Source organism: Hippoglossus hippoglossus, chromosome 16 (genome assembly GCF_009819705.1).
Source record: "Hippoglossus hippoglossus isolate fHipHip1 chromosome 16, fHipHip1.pri, whole genome shotgun sequence".
NCBI lineage: Eukaryota > Metazoa > Chordata > Actinopteri > Pleuronectiformes > Pleuronectidae > Hippoglossus > Hippoglossus hippoglossus.
Genome location: NC_047166.1, coordinates 1,945,962 through 1,962,472, shown reverse-complemented (window position 1 = coordinate 1,962,472; position 16,511 = coordinate 1,945,962). Strand labels below are relative to the sequence as shown.

General features: G+C 43.7%; 2 protein-coding genes, 1 long non-coding RNA gene and 1 pseudogene across 4 annotated transcripts in view; 2 read left to right on the top strand and 2 right to left on the bottom strand.

Annotated features, from left to right (window-relative positions):
• LOC117776649 overlaps positions 1 to 14,569 on the bottom strand; it is a 29,081-nt gene extending 14,512 nt beyond the window's left edge. The window contains exon 1 of the long non-coding RNA XR_004616471.1: positions 14,559 to 14,569. This is a non-coding gene — a long non-coding RNA (uncharacterized LOC117776649). The remainder of the gene's footprint in view (positions 1 to 14,558) is intronic.
• Positions 776 to 9,552, top strand: tlr18 (toll-like receptor 18). Of its 2 annotated transcripts, XM_034610767.1 has the most exons (5): positions 776 to 1,765; positions 2,281 to 3,460; positions 4,073 to 4,423; positions 7,763 to 7,899; positions 9,411 to 9,552. In XM_034610767.1, exons 1-4 carry the CDS (start codon positions 780 to 782, stop codon positions 7,850 to 7,852), a joined length of 2,607 nt encoding a protein of 868 aa, XP_034466658.1. In that variant the 5' UTR covers positions 776 to 779; the 3' UTR covers positions 7,853 to 7,899; positions 9,411 to 9,552. The 2 variants fall into 2 exon arrangements, with proteins under 2 accessions (XP_034466658.1, XP_034466657.1); XM_034610766.1 differs by lacking the exons at positions 7,763 to 7,899; positions 9,411 to 9,552 and having other exon boundaries at positions 4,073 to 4,540.
• s100a1 (S100 calcium binding protein A1) lies at positions 9,389 to 10,687 on the top strand. Its single transcript, XM_034610778.1, has 2 exons — positions 9,389 to 9,561; positions 10,388 to 10,687. The coding sequence occupies exons 1-2, from the start codon at positions 9,421 to 9,423 to the stop codon at positions 10,559 to 10,561; spliced, it is 315 nt and encodes a 104-aa protein (XP_034466669.1). The 5' UTR covers positions 9,389 to 9,420; the 3' UTR covers positions 10,562 to 10,687.
• A 998-nt stretch (positions 14,570 to 15,567) lies between the features above and the next one.
• The window catches only part of LOC117776305, a 3,689-nt pseudogene continuing 2,745 nt past the window's right edge, over positions 15,568 to 16,511 (bottom strand).

Here is a 16,511-nt window from a genome sequence, read left to right as displayed (position 1 = left end):
TCTAAAGTTACAGATGAACATCCTTTAATTTCAAGTAAATAAGGAACGGTGGATTTTTATATCACCCTCATCCACACAGACATAAATGTTTATTCAAGTCACGTCTCCTGTGGATGAAACGAACGCTGCTTGTTGAGTGGTTGTAAAGTTTGACGGCTCCTCACATGTGAGTGTGGAGCCTTGGGCCATATAAATAAAGGAGAGAGGAGGGAATTGAGAGAGTCGGCGTTGACGGTGTTGAGCAGGAAACTGGGTGAGTGCAGTGTCGTGTGAGTGTTGTTGTATCATGGGGGACCAATGAAACCTGTTGAATATGGATCTGATATGTTTCCCTCTGCAGATTAGCTGAGGTCCCATTGTGTGTGTGTGTGTGAGTGTGTGTGTGGTCTGATTATTTTATTCTATATTTATTATTTTAATTTTATTGTGTGTCTTCAACAGTCCATCTATGATACACATAGATACACATCTATGATTTAAGACGTGCTGAGTGAAAGACAGGAAAGAGATTGTGACAGAATCAAGGGAAGAAAACATGCTAATGTGTTTGTACTTAATTATATTAATTAATTTAATTAATATAATTAATATGGATTTTTTAAATTTGAATAATTATTGTTAAAAGAGAGTACCAATGTACTTTTACTCAAGTAGAAAAACGTATACAATTGTACTTTTACTTATGTTTGAAATCTTCCTCCACCACGTTATAAATGTCGTCCATCTAATAAATAATATGCTCATTGTTTCCTGTGCTTGTTTCTTAGCAGGTCTGTCGAATGATGTGGAAGTTGATACAGCTCAGTTCTCTCCTCATCGGAGCCCTCGCGTCCCCGACTCCGTCTTCACCCCCGGCCTCCACCACCGAGGACGGACCCTGTCGCATCCACAACTCCGGCCGCTCTGCAGACTGCGTGGGGAGGCAGCTCGCCGCCGTGCCCCGGGGACAGTTTCCCTCCACCCTTGAAGACGTTGATCTCTCCTACAATAAACTTCAAGCTGTCCACGCTGACGACTTCCTCCGGCTGCCTCTGCTGCGCATCCTGCAGCTGCAGTACAATAACATTTCACACATCGACACGGGTGCCTTTAAAAACAACCCACTGCTGGAGAGTCTCAACATCTTCAATAACTCGCTGGAGGAAATCCCTGCCGCCGCTCTGACACCTCTCTCCGACCTGAAACAGCTGTACATGTCCAATAACCTGTATAAACACGCCACTCTGGCTGAGAGCTTCTCCAAATTTGTCAAACTCCAGGTTCTGTCGATGGGGGGCCCCCTGGTGATGGGACTGAAGAAAGCAGATTTTGTGCCGCTGAAGAACATCAGGCTACAAGGTTTTGCAATCAAATGTTCCTCCAACCTGAGCTACTACGAGCCTGGGAGTCTCAAAGTCATTCAGACGACGCAGATGGGTTTCGATATGGCCGTAGATCAGCGGCCGGGCGCTCTCGTTCACATGCTGCGCGACATCGCCAACAAGACCTTCAGCGTCATCCGGTTCCGCAACCTCTTCGAGTTCATGTACTACACGGAGGAGGAGGACATCTTCCAGGGTTTGAAAGACATTAGTGCGCATCAGCTAATCTTCCACAGGGGTAAATTCAACGAGCATCTCCTGAGGATGGCTTTGATGAACTTACAAATCGGCCTGATCAAAAGATTGAGGCTTCAGTACATCGACTTCGCCCGTTCACCCACATTCGTTGACACCGGAGCAAGTTCCAGGATCACAAACCTGACGCTTGACAAGTTGGATCTTTGGTGAGTATTTCCCTCTTTATTGTCGCGTATCCACATATAGAGACATGTGCAGAAGGGATCAGAGGATGAAACCAGGATATCGAGCTCCTGCTTATGTCCTTGACCAATCAAGGCATCTCACCCCGTTTTTATATCATTGAATAACTAATTAAAACCAAACTTCAACAAACATCAGTGTGATTAGAACTATCTAGAAATGACGTATGTACTACTGTACTAAGCCTCTGTTTTGATCCATGTCCCATCCACTAACCTGGAGAAGGCAGGGTTTATGACCTATTCTGAAGCAATTCTCAGAATCATAAGCAGAGTGTCCTGAGACTGAACATGAACCGGGTTTTTTTCCGCCGTGACTCCGGCTTCATCCCACAGTCCAAACACGTGCAGACTGGGGTTAATTGGTTAATTGGATAATCTAAATTGAAATGCACCTTGGGACCGGACACTGAAAACCTGAGGAGACTGAGTATTTGCTTTTTTCATTTGCACACATTCTAACCATCTGCTTCTTTCAGGTATATCAGTAATCCTGATGTGCTGCGGTTTGACTGGCGCTTCACCTGGTTCAACAAGATTAAGGAACTTTCTATTCGGTACGTTTACTTCAACTTTGTGCCCTGCGACTCCTGGGTGGAGATGGAAGGTGTGGAGTTACTGGACATCTCCTATAGTCGACTGCAGAGTGGCTACATCTTCAACCAGCGCTGTGACAACAAGGGCACCATGCCAAACCTTCACACCTTCAACGCGAGCGGCAACGAGCTGACGAGCTTAAGGGACCTGTCGGTGCTAACCAGGGACTTCCAGCGGCTGCAGGTGTTGGACGTCAGCAATAACAAACTGGGATCTGCTGAAGACAGTCGCGACTGCGTTTGGCAAAACATCACTCGTCTCATCGCCCACCACAACCAGTTCGTCACTGAGGCCCTCCTCTGTCTGCCCACCACGGTGCACTACCTGGACCTGTCCCACTGCGACCTGGACCAGCTGGACACGACGTTCTTTGCGAGAGCAACCGACCTGAGAGTGCTCCTGCTGAGTGGGAACAAAATCAAGTTCATCCCATCAAAATGGAGAAGTCCGCACCTGCAGTTTCTAGCCTTGGACGGGAATTCGTTCGGCCTCATCAGCAAGGCGTCTTTCCAGGGCATGCCGGAGCTGTCTCGCTTGAGGGCGGGAAACAACCCGTACCACTGCACTTGTGAGCTTCACGCTTTCGTCCAGGAGACGATTTCACACGGAAAGGTCAACCTCACTGACTGGCCGTGGAACTACAGGTGCTACCACCCGGAGGCCTTCCTCAACACGGTCGTTTCCCAATACTTGCCAAGTCGCGTGGCCTGTGACATCAGACTCGTCATCATCATCTGCGTGGCCACCACTACAACGGTGATCTTGATATTGATGCTGATCTGCTATATCTTCGACCTGCCCTGGTACACGAAGGCCACGTATCAGATCATCCGAGCCAAATACAGAGCGCGCAAGGAAAAAGCAGCCGGGGAAATGGGCACCTTTACGTATCACGCCTTCATTTCCTACAGCCACGCTGATGCAGACTGGGTGAGGGACCAGCTGTTGCCCTGTTTGGAGAACAATAGAAACCCGTATCGTCTGTGCATCCATGAGAGGGACTTCATGCCGGGAAGGTGGATCATCGATAACATCATTGAGAACATTGAAAACAGTCGAAAGGTACGAACGAGTAGTTTTAAAATTTGTCCTACGGTGAATTGCACAACCAAATTGGTTCAAAATAAAGTTGGACAGTTTGAATCAGCCGATTGAGAAATCTGAAAACTGGATTTTTGGGATATTGGTTCTCAACAGGCTGAGGAGACAAGTGAAAGATGATGTGTCAATCAAAAGGCAGATATCAGAATCGTGAAGGACGTTGTTTCCTTCATGTTTTGTTTCAATTTCTGTGAAATTTTGTAGAGGGAGAGAAGAACTCATAAAATTTTGGACTGAATCGGTACAAATAGGCAGATCCAGAACCAGAGGGCATTTTACAACATTTTTGTGTGGGACTGGAAGCAAATGCAGAAGTGCCTGAAATCTGTATTCTCTCCAATGACCAGCAGGGGGCGACTCCACTGCTTCGTTTCTATAGAAGTCTATGAGAAAATGACTCTACTTCTCACTTCCGAAGGAGTTTGTCTCAATCTCTAGTTTCAAGTCTTCTTCAATACAACTGATGATCATTTATTAAATTATGATAATTTAGAGTCAAATAGACCATAAAGCACCGGATGTTCTAAATCCATGTTTTCATTTCGTTTCCTTTTCTCTTCGTTCCGTCCTCAGTCGATATTCGTCCTCTCCCGGCACTTTGTGAACAGCGACTGGTGCAACTACGAGCTGTACTTCGCCCAGCAGAGGGCCATGGGAAAGACCTTTAGTGATGTCATCCTCGTGGTTAAGGAGCCCATTGATCCCAGCTCGCTGCCCAGCAAGTACTGCAGGCTGAAGAAGATGCTGAGCACCAAGACGTACCTGGAGTGGCCCCAGCAGGTCAGCCAGCAGCCGTTCTTCTGGGAGCAGCTGAGGAGCGTCCTGGGACAGCCGACGATGACCGGAGACGGGGGGCAGAGCGTCGAGAGCAGAACTTCATCTGTTTCTGTGATTGGATGCCCTCAAGAGGACGGCGGGGCAAAGGTAGTGAAACGTAATCAAGAAGAAATCAACTTTATGGAAAGGAATAATAACAAGCTGTCGAATCCCCAAATACAAATACCGGTCGTGGCATTTTGAAGAAAAAGGTTAAAGAGTTAAAGTGTCGAGTTACCTGGGAGCAAAACCCAACGTCTCATTAAAGACGACGGAGAATAACATGATCACGAGCCGCCTGTGGGATTCTGTCATGTTATCCGCCGAGTGCGGAGCGGATGGCCTGTGAGCGTCCGAGGCCGAGCGCCCTGTTGACAGGCGCTGAAAGGCCACAAACTGGAATGAGATCCCCCATGTCGCTCTCTGGAAAACAAGCTGGGCGGCAGGACGATGTGGGGACAGGTCTGTGCAGGCGATGGCTCTCTCTTACATTCCTGGCTCTCGCAGGTACCAGATCATAATTTGTTCCAGCTCTGATGTCTCACAGCTGAGCCAAAGGCCATATGATAGAATTACTCTGTCGGATACAAGGTGCTCTGGGGACTGTGGACCAATTACTGACGTATCACTGTGGAATCAGATCGCTGGATCCAGCTTCTCCTGAGTTTAAAGTGGAGATTGGTTGTTGGGAATTCTCCGGGACTCATTTGCATCGCCTCTTTGAATATGTGCTAATTAAGTCATAATCTTGAAGTGGCTTCTCCGTCGGCCTTTGAGTGTTTAAGTGGCGGCTCCTGTGTTAATCGAGTACGTGCACGTGCATGTCTGTAATAACTTGATCTGATTGGGCCTTTTGTCTTAGGCCTGTTAAGATACAGCTTCAAGAGGCTGAGTGGAGCTCACACCACTGCCAGGGCCCCACATTTATATATTTATATATTTATATATATATATATATTCATGGTAAATTCATGGAAAATGTTTAAGACCTTTTTGCTAAAAACAGACAAACGGACAAAAACCTGTTGTTTTAGCTTTTCCACAACTATTGAGAATATTATGAGATAAGATGCAGTTTAATACTTATAGTGACTCATTTCACATCCAACATGTGTTATCGTTAAAAGCCTTTTAAAATGTTGACTCATGCAGCCAAGTTTCTGCAGCTGGAGCTTAAAGGTGCAGAGGTGAAACTTTGAATCTGTGTTTACAGGTTTATGATTGAAAGGAAACACACAGTTTGCTTCCCTCATGAGACGTGTTGGTATAAATAACAGTGTTTTGAGTTTATGATTGAAATGTTTTGCACAGCAGACGATTGTAAAATCTTTATTTATTAGACTTTGAACTTGTGCCAGTTGTTTTCTAAATGACCTCTTCCTTTCAGTATTGTATGAGTATTGTGTATTATTATTTTGCCATGTAGGCGTGTGGCTATTTGCAGAGTTTACAAACGGCCTGTAGATGACACCCTTGAACTTCTGAAGTCGTCATCACCGGTTTACAAAGACAAAGAGAGACGTTACAAAATCAGCTGAAATCTATTACAACACCACAAAAACAGAAAGTCACAGATGTTTTTCTGCAGCACAAAAAAATGGAGACGTACAAATACACTGAGTATTTTACATATAGAATTATTTATGCATTTGACAGACTTCTTATATTTTTGGAATTTCTCCATTTAGGATGTTTAACGTGTATTTTTATGCCTCGTAAAATGCTGGACATTTATAATTCCCACGATGCAATATTGATGTATTTATTCGTAATTTAATAAAAAAAACAGTATTCCTGCCTTTTTTAAACTGCATTTGATGACTCGCCCCCCCCCCCCCTCCGCCGCACTCTGCAGGGATCAGAGACGGTCGTCATGGTTTCCCACTAAAAAGAGACGAGGCGCTCTCGTGCACATGTCACAGTTTGTCACGTCAAAGAAAATGTTTCGTCTTCAAACGGGAATTTCATCAAACCAAGAAAATAAAAATCTGTCTCTGATGTGAGGTCGTGTCAGGTTCCATTAATAATTAATTCCAATAATGTTGAATCCAGGAACATTTGTTAACAAATTAATTCAACGTATAATTAAGATTTTCGGACATTGTAGGCTTAATTTGATGTTGTGCAGTTTACAGACTTCAGATCAGTTTTAGCACCGTTTGATAACAAATTCATTAAGTTTTACTCTTGACCAGAATCATGCATCAGTAAAACTTTCATATCCTCCACATGGGGACACTGATGCAAATGAACCCTGAACCTGTTTGCATTCAGTGAACATTTCATTTGACTGGCCTGCACTAGATTTGCATTGCTTCTCCAGTTGCACTTGTCATTCAGGCGTAATCGCTGCAAATGGCGTTGCAGTGAAGAACCGAGTGACGAGCACCGGTGGGTCTCGGAGGCAGCTCGCAGGTAGAAGCTGTACGACGAGAAAAAAGAGTTTTATTTGTCAGTGTGGCTGACGACTCTGCAGGCAAATGTCACTCAAGTGTACGAGTGTGAACACGAAGCAGGAAAACAGGGTTCAGAGCTCAGAATGTGTTTTTGTGCCGAGTTGTTCACCTGCAGTTGTGAGAATCAGACTTAGACCCTAAATGACCAAATCACAAACATGTCTCGTTTCTGAAATCGTTTCAGCCATAACACGTCAAACAAAAGCAAAGAAAACCCATTTCAGCTCTGAAGGTTAAACACCGTTCACACAAAGTTTATTCGGCCTGTGACAAAGATTATCACGTATTCAGCTTGACAGCTTATTTAACCTTTAACCTAAATGACAAAGCACCTTCAGCTCATGGTCCATTTAACAGCTGTTTCATTTGAAGCACACGGAGCTGAACTCAAAGGAAGCACAGGCAGGTTGTGCTTTTAAGGAGCTTGAGAAAATATGGCAGTTGAAAGAACTGCACTTCTACGACAGCTGGGAAACTGCAGAGGAAAATCATGTAAGACAATCAAAAGCCCCAGAACAGCAACTAAATGGACCTGAAAGAGAGAGAGAGAGAAGTTGTTTTAGTGAAAATATTTGGGCCCTGACAGCAAATATCCTGTAATAATGATAAAAATAAACTTACATCACACAATTCATGTATAAAATGTGACACAAATTGCTGCACATTTGTAAAACAGAAGAAAATATAAAACAGCACATTTGGTATCATAGTATTTATAATTTTTATTCATACGAAGAGAAATTAAAGACAGAAATGCAACCGTCAGTTTGGATTTAACAATAAACCCAGTGAGACTTCACGTTAATGTTTAACCACATCTGTTAAATGAAAAGTCGTTTTCCATAAATTTATGAGCTGATAAAACATTTGTATAAAGTTCCTGCAGGCCGGTGATGAACACGTCAGCGTTAAAGGGTCATTATCAGTTTAACTGTGTTCCAGCTCTGTCAGATTAAATCTAATATTCTGTGTTCTCTACCTTACATGGCAGCGCAGGCGGCCGTGCAGCAGCAGGAGTCCACCAGAGGGGGGCGTCACTCCGACTGATCTGCACACAGGTGAGAGGAGCCCATATAAGTGATGAGGTGTGAGCTGCAGCCACTTCCACCTGAAGCCGTCAGCGTCCAGGTGAGTCCCTGCTGTTTGTCTTCTCTGCTGCTTCCACAGCGAGAGTAAGAAGAGACTCTGTGTTTTACTTGGTTATTTCCTCACTGAGTGGCGTCTGCAGTCTGACGCTCGGCTCTGCTTCAGTTAATTAAAACCAGATTTGCATTTGACATTCAAAGAGCCTTTAATTAGCTCCCAGAAATAAATTATTAGCAGCAATCATGGAGACTAATGAAGGGAATGTGGCTCGGCATCATTCAGCGGAGATGTGCAGGCTCATGACCGGCTCTCAGACTGCAGCTGTACATCTCTGTATGAAATATAAACTTCTCCAGGGACATCACTTAATGTAACTTAATGCAGGACACAATCTGAATCCATGTGCACGCTGCCCAGCAGGAGGTCGGTGCCTTTGTCCTCCACCGGCTCCTGGAGGCAGCAGCAGCAGCAGCTTCTCAGGTGTCTGATGGTGTAAGGTGCAGATATTCACTCCGTTTTAACTCCTCCACCTGAGTTCAGCACAGACGTGAGCAGCTTTTCACCGGAGTTTAAGGACGACGCTCTGACAACGATGTGGTTACAGGAACGTTCCGTTGCTTTCCAGCTTTTTCCCTCGTTTCTCATGAGACTTTTCTTCAGCTCAGTTATTGATGTTGCTGCAGCTTCACATCAGTCGGCAGATGGATGATTGATCTCCAACATGACGAAACAGAATATATAATCTGAGAAGAACACGCTCATGTGTTCACAAATAATTTAAAGCACCGATTTCTCGACCTGTTGGTGTCTTATTTTTATTCTGCAACTTCTTTACTTAAACTTTTAATTAAAAAGAGTTTGATGGTTCAAGTTAATGTGAACAAGGAGAAAGTTTCCTCCTTCACTCCCTGAACGTCTGTTCTCTGTAACTTTGGTGAGTGGGTTCCATCTCCTGTGAGAAGAACTGACTGAGTCACGCAACACATTGATGGATTTAGTTTTTTTTCTGTACATGAAAACTACGTCATCCCTTGGACACGGAGTCCAACAGAGTTAATCACCACATGACGGCGCTGTTTCTGAGTAGAAGTTGCATCGTGGCTCCTTCGTTAGCTCCGGACAACAATTAATACTTAACCACATAACTGCACAACACAATGTGACTTGTGGGAATGATGTGAATTGAGTCTTTATAGAGAAACTCGTCGTATTAGCACTCGAGTTCAGGTATTTGAGCTAAAATGGATCTTGATAGTTCGAGCTGATGGTTGCTCAGGTGAAGTCCTGCAGAATGTCTCATCTTGCAGTTTTCATTTCAAGTCTTTTTACTTTCAGGAAACGTTTGCATCTATTGAAGCAGCATCATCAAACCCTCCCTCTCTCTCTTTGTACCTTCCAGTAGGCTGCTGGTCCAATTCTTACAGATCTGAACCTGATCCAGTTCCTCTAATGTTCCCGTTGTTGTCTCCATCTAGAGGAAGTCAGCAAATCTCTTTTTCCTCATTTCTTCACCTTCTCTGTAGTAAAACCTGATTCGTCTCATCCCACTGCAGAACTGAAACAATGAGTGGCAACCTGCAAGGAGCGATGGCGAGCCTGATCGGAGTGTTCCACTCGTACTCGGGACGAGAAGGCGACAAGTACAAGCTGAATAATAAAGAACTGAAGTGCCTGTTTAAGGACGAACTCTCAGATGTCCTGTCTGTGAGTATCTGTCTGATACTTGCAGGGTTAACTAAGGAGGCTGCTGTTGACTCTGGAAATAACTTATTCAGCAACATTTCTTTAGAACGGTTTAGAATTTACAGGAGCCATTATAGTTTCTGTGTTTCTTTCGGGTTTTTTGTGAATGTAAAATTCCTGCAAACATTAAAAAGCCTAAAGTTTGTGGTAAAAGCAGCTTCTCTCCTCTCCTGGTGAAGGGAGCTGCTCTGAAGCTCCGGCCACTTGTTTGCATGATGCCGGCCTATAGCAGCTGCTGCTTACAAAACCAGGAGAAGTAAGAGCGCAGACGGAAATATCCTTCATCCGCTGGAAGGGGTTGACTAACCAGAGCAGAGTGAGCTTAAAGAGACAGGAGCTAAAACCCAGTGTTTGAGACAGAGGCTGAAAAGAGGAGCTGCAGCGATGCAGCAAAAGTGATGTAATTTGTCTTAGTTTAAAAAGTACAAGCACAAAGTAAAATCTATTCTTAACTTACCAGTCGATCTTCGTTCTGACTCGGCTCAGCCAGAGATGGACTGAGGTGCTGCGACCGCCGGGATCTTAACGTAGAGTCGCTGCTCCATCGCGTAGGAAGGATTCAGTTGAGGTAGTTTTAGGATTCGACAAAAGAAAGTAAAGATTCTGCATGAGAGCTTAATGTCCATAGAACACATCTGTTTTTGGAAATGGCTTAAACCACTGGATCCTTTTTATATTTTCTAGTCTTAGACCATGCAGGGAAATCACCACCAGGATTAGATCTTGTGAAACAGATTCCTCTTTGGTTCGATTATTTTTTTCTTTAGCATGATGTTTGTGTTTTCAGACCAGCAAGGACCCGATGGTGGTGGAGAAGATTATGAAGGAGCTGGATGAAAACCAGGACGGTGAAGTGGACTTCCAGGAGTTTGTGGTTCTGGTCGCCGCTCTGACCGTCGCCTGCAACGACTTCTTCGTCGACTCCGAGAAGAGCGGCGCCAAAGGCTCCAAGAAGAAGTGATTTCATTTAAATGAAATCAATAAACCTGTCTTCACACAATTCATAAGCTCTAACAATGTTGTCACAGAACCTTGTTAAGATTCATCACTGTTAATCAACTATTCTGACATAATAAACGATTTCATCTGGTTTTCACATGTCTGTTATTTTCAGAAACGAGCTCGATGTCTAAAAACATTTTGAGTCACTTCCTCATCCAATCAGAGCAGCAGCTTTCTCCTCCCTCTTTTATTCTGAAAGGGAAACATGTCATGGCTGCATTTTTCAAATAATGTAAAGTCACTTAAAGCAGCAGATAAACCTGATTGATGAAGCAACACATTAAAGGCTTTTATAGTTATTACTCTAGTGTTGCATCAACAAGACGTCAGGTCCTTAATGACCGTTTTTCAAGATATTGAGGTGATTGTGAATCACAACTATTGTAATTAATCTCAGTGAAACACACACAGCTCAGGTCCAGACTCGGTTTAAATGATAAATATAATGAAATATCATCTTTATTTAATTTCCTCTTCAACATGATGCAGATGATGTAAAAACAATTGCACAGATTTAATAGTTGAGATTGCTGCATCAGTCGGAGCTGCAAACAATTAACACAAATTAATAAGTTAATCAACAGAATGAAGCCGTAGCCACGGATCTGATAACCAGTCAAGTATCAGGAAATATCTCGAGAAACTTTAGTTGTGTCTCAGACTCAGGAGCTGAACCTCCAGAGGCTGCACATGGAGACTGACGGCATCACAGGGAAGTGACTGGACTGTTTCATTCCGAGGACGTGATGGTGCCGGCAAGCGACAGGACGTCTGATGCTTGAGTATCAGACATCATCGTGTCCGACTGCAGCTCCGTAGCTCGGCAGTGAGGCCGGGACGATCATCTGTAGACCAGACCTCTTCCTTCACCTTCTCTGTGGCCCACGCAGGAGGTGGTCTCCATGAGGGAGGTAGACTGCGTCCACTGAAGGATGCAGCTGCTTCACTGAAAAACAGCTTTTGAGACCGAGAGGCTCCAACCTTCAGAGGACAAGACGAGGTTTAGATGTATTTGTCCAGTAGCTCCACATGAACACATCTTGCTTCATCGCTGCATTTCTAAACCCTGTGAGGACGTGAAGAATAAAGATGTGGGCCCCAACACATTATCCTCATCAAGTCATTCTTCTTCTTCTTCTTCAGTGACGCAGCAGCAGCTCGTCCGACTCTCTGGTGTCAGGACTCTGCAGCCGTGAGGACGGACAGTAACATGCAAAACGACGATGAGCTTCATTGGTACAAGATGGAGAGACGAGTCCACACAGAGTCAAGGGTCAGCAGCTTTATAACCACACGTCAATAGCGCCATCAAGTGTCTGCAAGTGGCCCCTGCAGGCAGATGACGTCATACTAACATTAATAGTGTTTATATTTTCGTGTGCACGTGATTCAACTGTTTTTCCTTCCAAACCTTTGTTTGATTTATGAGCCAGAAAAACAACCATTTTAAACGTGTGTTCATGGGTCAGGATTTCTAAATCAAGTATTTGCACATCAATATTAGTTTTGACTTAAAGTTAACTAAATTAAAATGAATGGTGCATTACATTTGAATGCCCCATTACTGCGTGAGTTGTATTTTCTCCTTTTCAAGCCTAAAAACAACTCATTGTGGTCCAATCGTTTGTGTGCAACCGACCAGCAGGGGGAGCCACAGACTTCTCAATGACTTCACAGACTCACCACTTCCTGTGGGTTGTCACTGTTTCAGGTGAGTGTGGCTCTGAGAATTAAATACATTTTTCTGTTTTCTGTTTTTACTTTGATGGACTCACGTCATGACCCCATCACCTTCATGTTACTATTTAATAACTACAATGAAAAGTTGACATACTGATGATTTTCACAACTTAACTACAAATATTTTTAACTCAAACTTAGATTTCATCTGTTTGCGCTTCTCTGAAAATCTGTTGTTTCATTTGAGAAACTGTGAGAAATGTGTCGTTTCCATGTCAACGATCAGCAAAATCAACTCAACGTGAATATTTAATTTAAGTATCAATAGAAATACTTGATATATAAATGAACAGGAATCTTTCAAATAAATGTGACCGTGACAGTTATGGTGAAAATGTTTGTCCTAAGATATTTGTGCATTTATTTATTACAACCTTGAATTTGTTTTCCTGGTGAATACAATGATGCAGATAAATGTGCAGGTAAACACCAGCTGATGTTCAATTTTCAAGCCAAAAGTTAGAACTTACAAATAAATGCAACATTTCCCATCACAACTGTATTTAGAGCAGATCTGGTCACGCTGATGGTTGCATGTAACTCAAACAACATTAGAGTCATGTCCCCATTGGAAGCTATGAAAACAAATCCATTTCTTAAATGTGAAAATTTTGATCCAGTTGACCCAAAGAGCTTCACAAACATGGCAACGGAAAAACAACTAAAGTATGAATACAAATTTAAGAAAGAGACAATAAAAAACCAAACAAGATAAAAGTAAATAAGATTGAAAGAATAGAGACTTTAACAGAATCTAAGAAGAAGCCAGAAGAAAAGAGGAAGCATGAAAAGAGAAAATAAAAGTGGACCTGAAATAGAACCTTGAGGGACACCACGACTGATTGGAGCCGATGATGAAGAGCAGTTGTTTGAAGTGAAGAGAATCTGATAAGGGAGCAAAACTACTACAATGGTAATACTGACACTTCAGGTGAAAGTTCTTGTCAATCGCCCTGAAATCTGCGGTGAGGTTGAGCAAACCTCAAATGACTCAAAAACCGGAGGGTGATGTCATTATAAACTTTTAACAGAGCTGACTGTGTGCTCTAAACAAATCCTTTTCACATTTTTGGGATTTAAGTTGTGAAAATAATTGTATTTCCATGTTTTTGATAAATCTATATCTGATCTATGAATCTACATAAACTGTTCTGAGGCCTCTCACCCCCCCCCCCCCCCTCCCCCTGTTTGTTTCACGTGCCATTAAAATCAGTCATGTTTGGCATCATGCACAGTCCCAGTAAAACCTTATGATGCCACATCTAACGCTGTGTTTACCACTGAGGTGGACAGGAAATGTTCTGTATGGATCTTATTAACAGTGAGAGTCACAGAGAAATTCAATATCCTGACCTCATGTTTGCAGTTTAACGTGTTTACGCACACATGCATGATTATAAGCGTCACGCTGCAATAAAGTCATATATATACGTGTGAAACCGACCACGAGGCTCGAACCAGGGCTGTAAACATTAACTATATAAACAACCAATTCTGTTCGTTCTGCTGCAGGTGAAGCTGCTTGTGCAACGAATCTAAATGTGTCTGGACAGTGTGACGACAAAAGTAAAGAAGCAACAGATATTGAATAAAACTCTCTCTGTGGCGTTCGGAGGAAAACTCACCTCATCGCGATGTCGTTAACTCGAACGAGACTCTAATAATGTCGAGTGTCCATTCACACACACCTTCTTCTCCACATGTTTGCTGACATGAAGCTCCTGCAGGAGGTCAGAGCGAGCGTCTGCATGGTTACTGATCCAGTTAGACATTAACAGACGGGTCGGGTCATCTTGTATTACCTTCCTCCTTCAGTTTGAAATGAAGTTAATCCTTATTCTGTGGTTCTGATGACTCTGTTTCTCTTCATCTCCCTCTCGTCGTCCCACTGGAGCCGCTCGCTGCTTAGATACCAGCACACTGGACCATCAGCGCTGGGAAGTCGTTATTTTCCAGTAGACGTCTAATCGGGTTTAAAACTTTCACTTGATCCAGAACAAACCCACTGATTGAAAAATACAAGAACATGAACAGAACCAAACGAGGCTGCGTTCAGTCCAGATTAAATTTAGCAAAATTATTTCTTAAACGTCAACATTAGTGCGTTAAACAATGTTACTTGTAATTCTCTTTCGGTCTTTATTTGAATTTCAGATTTTTGTTTAGACTTTGAATTCATTATTTCCTGTTTTACTTTGTTTCTCCTGCGTCTTCACTTCCTCTGTCCGGTTTCCCTCCTCTGTGATTGGCTGCTTTGCCTCGACGAGTTTCACCTGTGTTTAATTAATCCTGTCTCTGTCATGTATTTAGTCTGTGAGCTCCCAGTTCTCCCAGTTCTCCCACTTTGCTTCCTGTTTCCTTCTGGTTCTGTTTTGTTCTCGTCCCTGTTTATGAAGTTTGTCTTTGTTTGCTCCCTGAGTTTTAGATTTCTAAAGTTTTGATGTTTCCTGCCAAACAGAGACTGAACGCCTGATTTTCTATCAAATATTCTTCTGCACCTTCCTGCTCTGTCCAGTAAACTTCTACACATCCCAACAATCACCAATAAACATGTCACCATATCACATAAAGACCTCAACACTGAGGCCGTCAGTGAAAAGGGGAGATTTGTGATATCAGCTCATATTTTCAGAACGTCTCTCCAGGGAGAAATTCATAATTTTGCACTTTGAGGTTTTAATGATCCTCAGTTTCAGAAAAAGATCGATACGTGGCCAAAGTGCATCGACTGTCTGTAAAGAGCAAGATGCAAACTGTAAAGGCCCAAACATCCATTTCCTCTGGCTTCCCGTGATACTACATGATACTACATGATACTACTTCTGCACTGAATACACATGGCCACAAAAACTTCATATTGTAATATTTGTTACATTGGATTTGCTTGAATTAGCTGCTTGAACCTTCTCACACAGAAAACGGCTCCTGTGGATCGTTTCTCCTCAACAACCCGAAGCGACGGTAGAAACCGCGGCGCCTCGGCTCGGCTCCCTGTTATCAGACGATACTTAAAGTTTTACTGCTCGGACTGAAAGAGAGTTATCAGTGCGTCCTGGCTGTTTGCATAGTTTCTCCAGTGAAAGATGGACCTGGACAAGCAGCGATAGCACCAGGGTCAATGTTTACCTCTCACCTTTCTTATCGAGCTGGGAGTTTGCCCTCCGCCCAGACAGAGAGCCCCTCGCCTCTCCCCTCGCCTCTCCCCTCGCTGTTTCCTCTCGTCCCTTAGCGCCGGCTCCAGCGGTTGTGCAACAGGCCGGTTACGACACCGACAAAGTGAGAGCGGCGAGAGCCGAGACCATGAGGCCACAACACGCCGGCGACGCCACGTTTGACGCCACGGCAGGTGGAGGGCAGCGCCTGTGGAAGAATGTGCATTATGAACTTGAAGGATTGAGCATTATGCTGTCGGCCATTAACCTTTCACACCGAGGTTAACCCGAATCCTTAATGTCACGAGTATTGACTAAATGTTTCTTATCTTCCTCCGAGTTCACCCTCCACCTTCTTTTTCCTTTCACAGCAGGTGGAGTCGTTCAAATGGAGAAATTTCACTGTGGTATCAGCATGGCCAAGAGAAGACTATGAGAAACAGAGGATGATTATGTTGAGTAAAAATAAAATTACACAAAATCCTTCGGGTCCTTTTCCAAATTTTAAATCATTTAGAAACTGAACTTTAGAAAGTTGTTTCCAGACCGTCGACACATTTCTGAGAGGACACAGCTTCGGACAACCTGTCGTCGCCGTGACCCCGGCCTGATACCGCCCCGACAGGTCGGAGGTCACCATCAGCCACCCAGCGACCTCAGAGCTGTCTGTCCTTCGTCACGAATGTGTGGAGAGGAGTTGGTGGTCTGCAGATTGCCTGGGCTCCTCCGATAGCGTCTTGAAGCTAATTGTTTTGGTTTCACGACTCCATGTTGCTTTCAGTGAGAAAGCTTTGATGGAACGACTGCAGCTCCAAGCAACACAGAACAAACTGCACAGTGAACCACGTGGAGCAGTGAGCAGCCATTCACCTTCTGAGTATCAGTGGCCATGTTGAAGGAAACAAACTGAGATGTTGAGAATCAAGTTGTAATTTTACAAGAATAAGGGGAAATACATATTTTTTTTGGGGGGGGGGGGGAGTTTTTAATGACGACCTGTGCTCACAATAATTTTGC

Bases quoted from the DNA above. Each gene is read 5' to 3' on its own strand.
- tlr18 (XM_034610766.1), top strand. From the start codon at position 780: ATGATGTGGAAGTTGATACAGCTCAGTTCTCTCCTCATCGGAGCCCTC. The intron at 1,766-2,280 runs GTGAGTATTTCC...TGCTTCTTTCAG, and splicing joins CTTGACAAGTTGGATCTTTG to GTATATCAGTAATCCTGATG. The intron at 3,461-4,072 runs GTACGAACGAGT...TTCCGTCCTCAG, and splicing joins ACATTGAAAACAGTCGAAAG to TCGATATTCGTCCTCTCCCG.
- s100a1 (XM_034610778.1), top strand. From the start codon at position 9,421: ATGAGTGGCAACCTGCAAGGAGCGATGGCGAGCCTGATCGGAGTGTTC. The intron at 9,562-10,387 runs GTGAGTATCTGT...TTGTGTTTTCAG, and splicing joins AACTCTCAGATGTCCTGTCT to ACCAGCAAGGACCCGATGGT.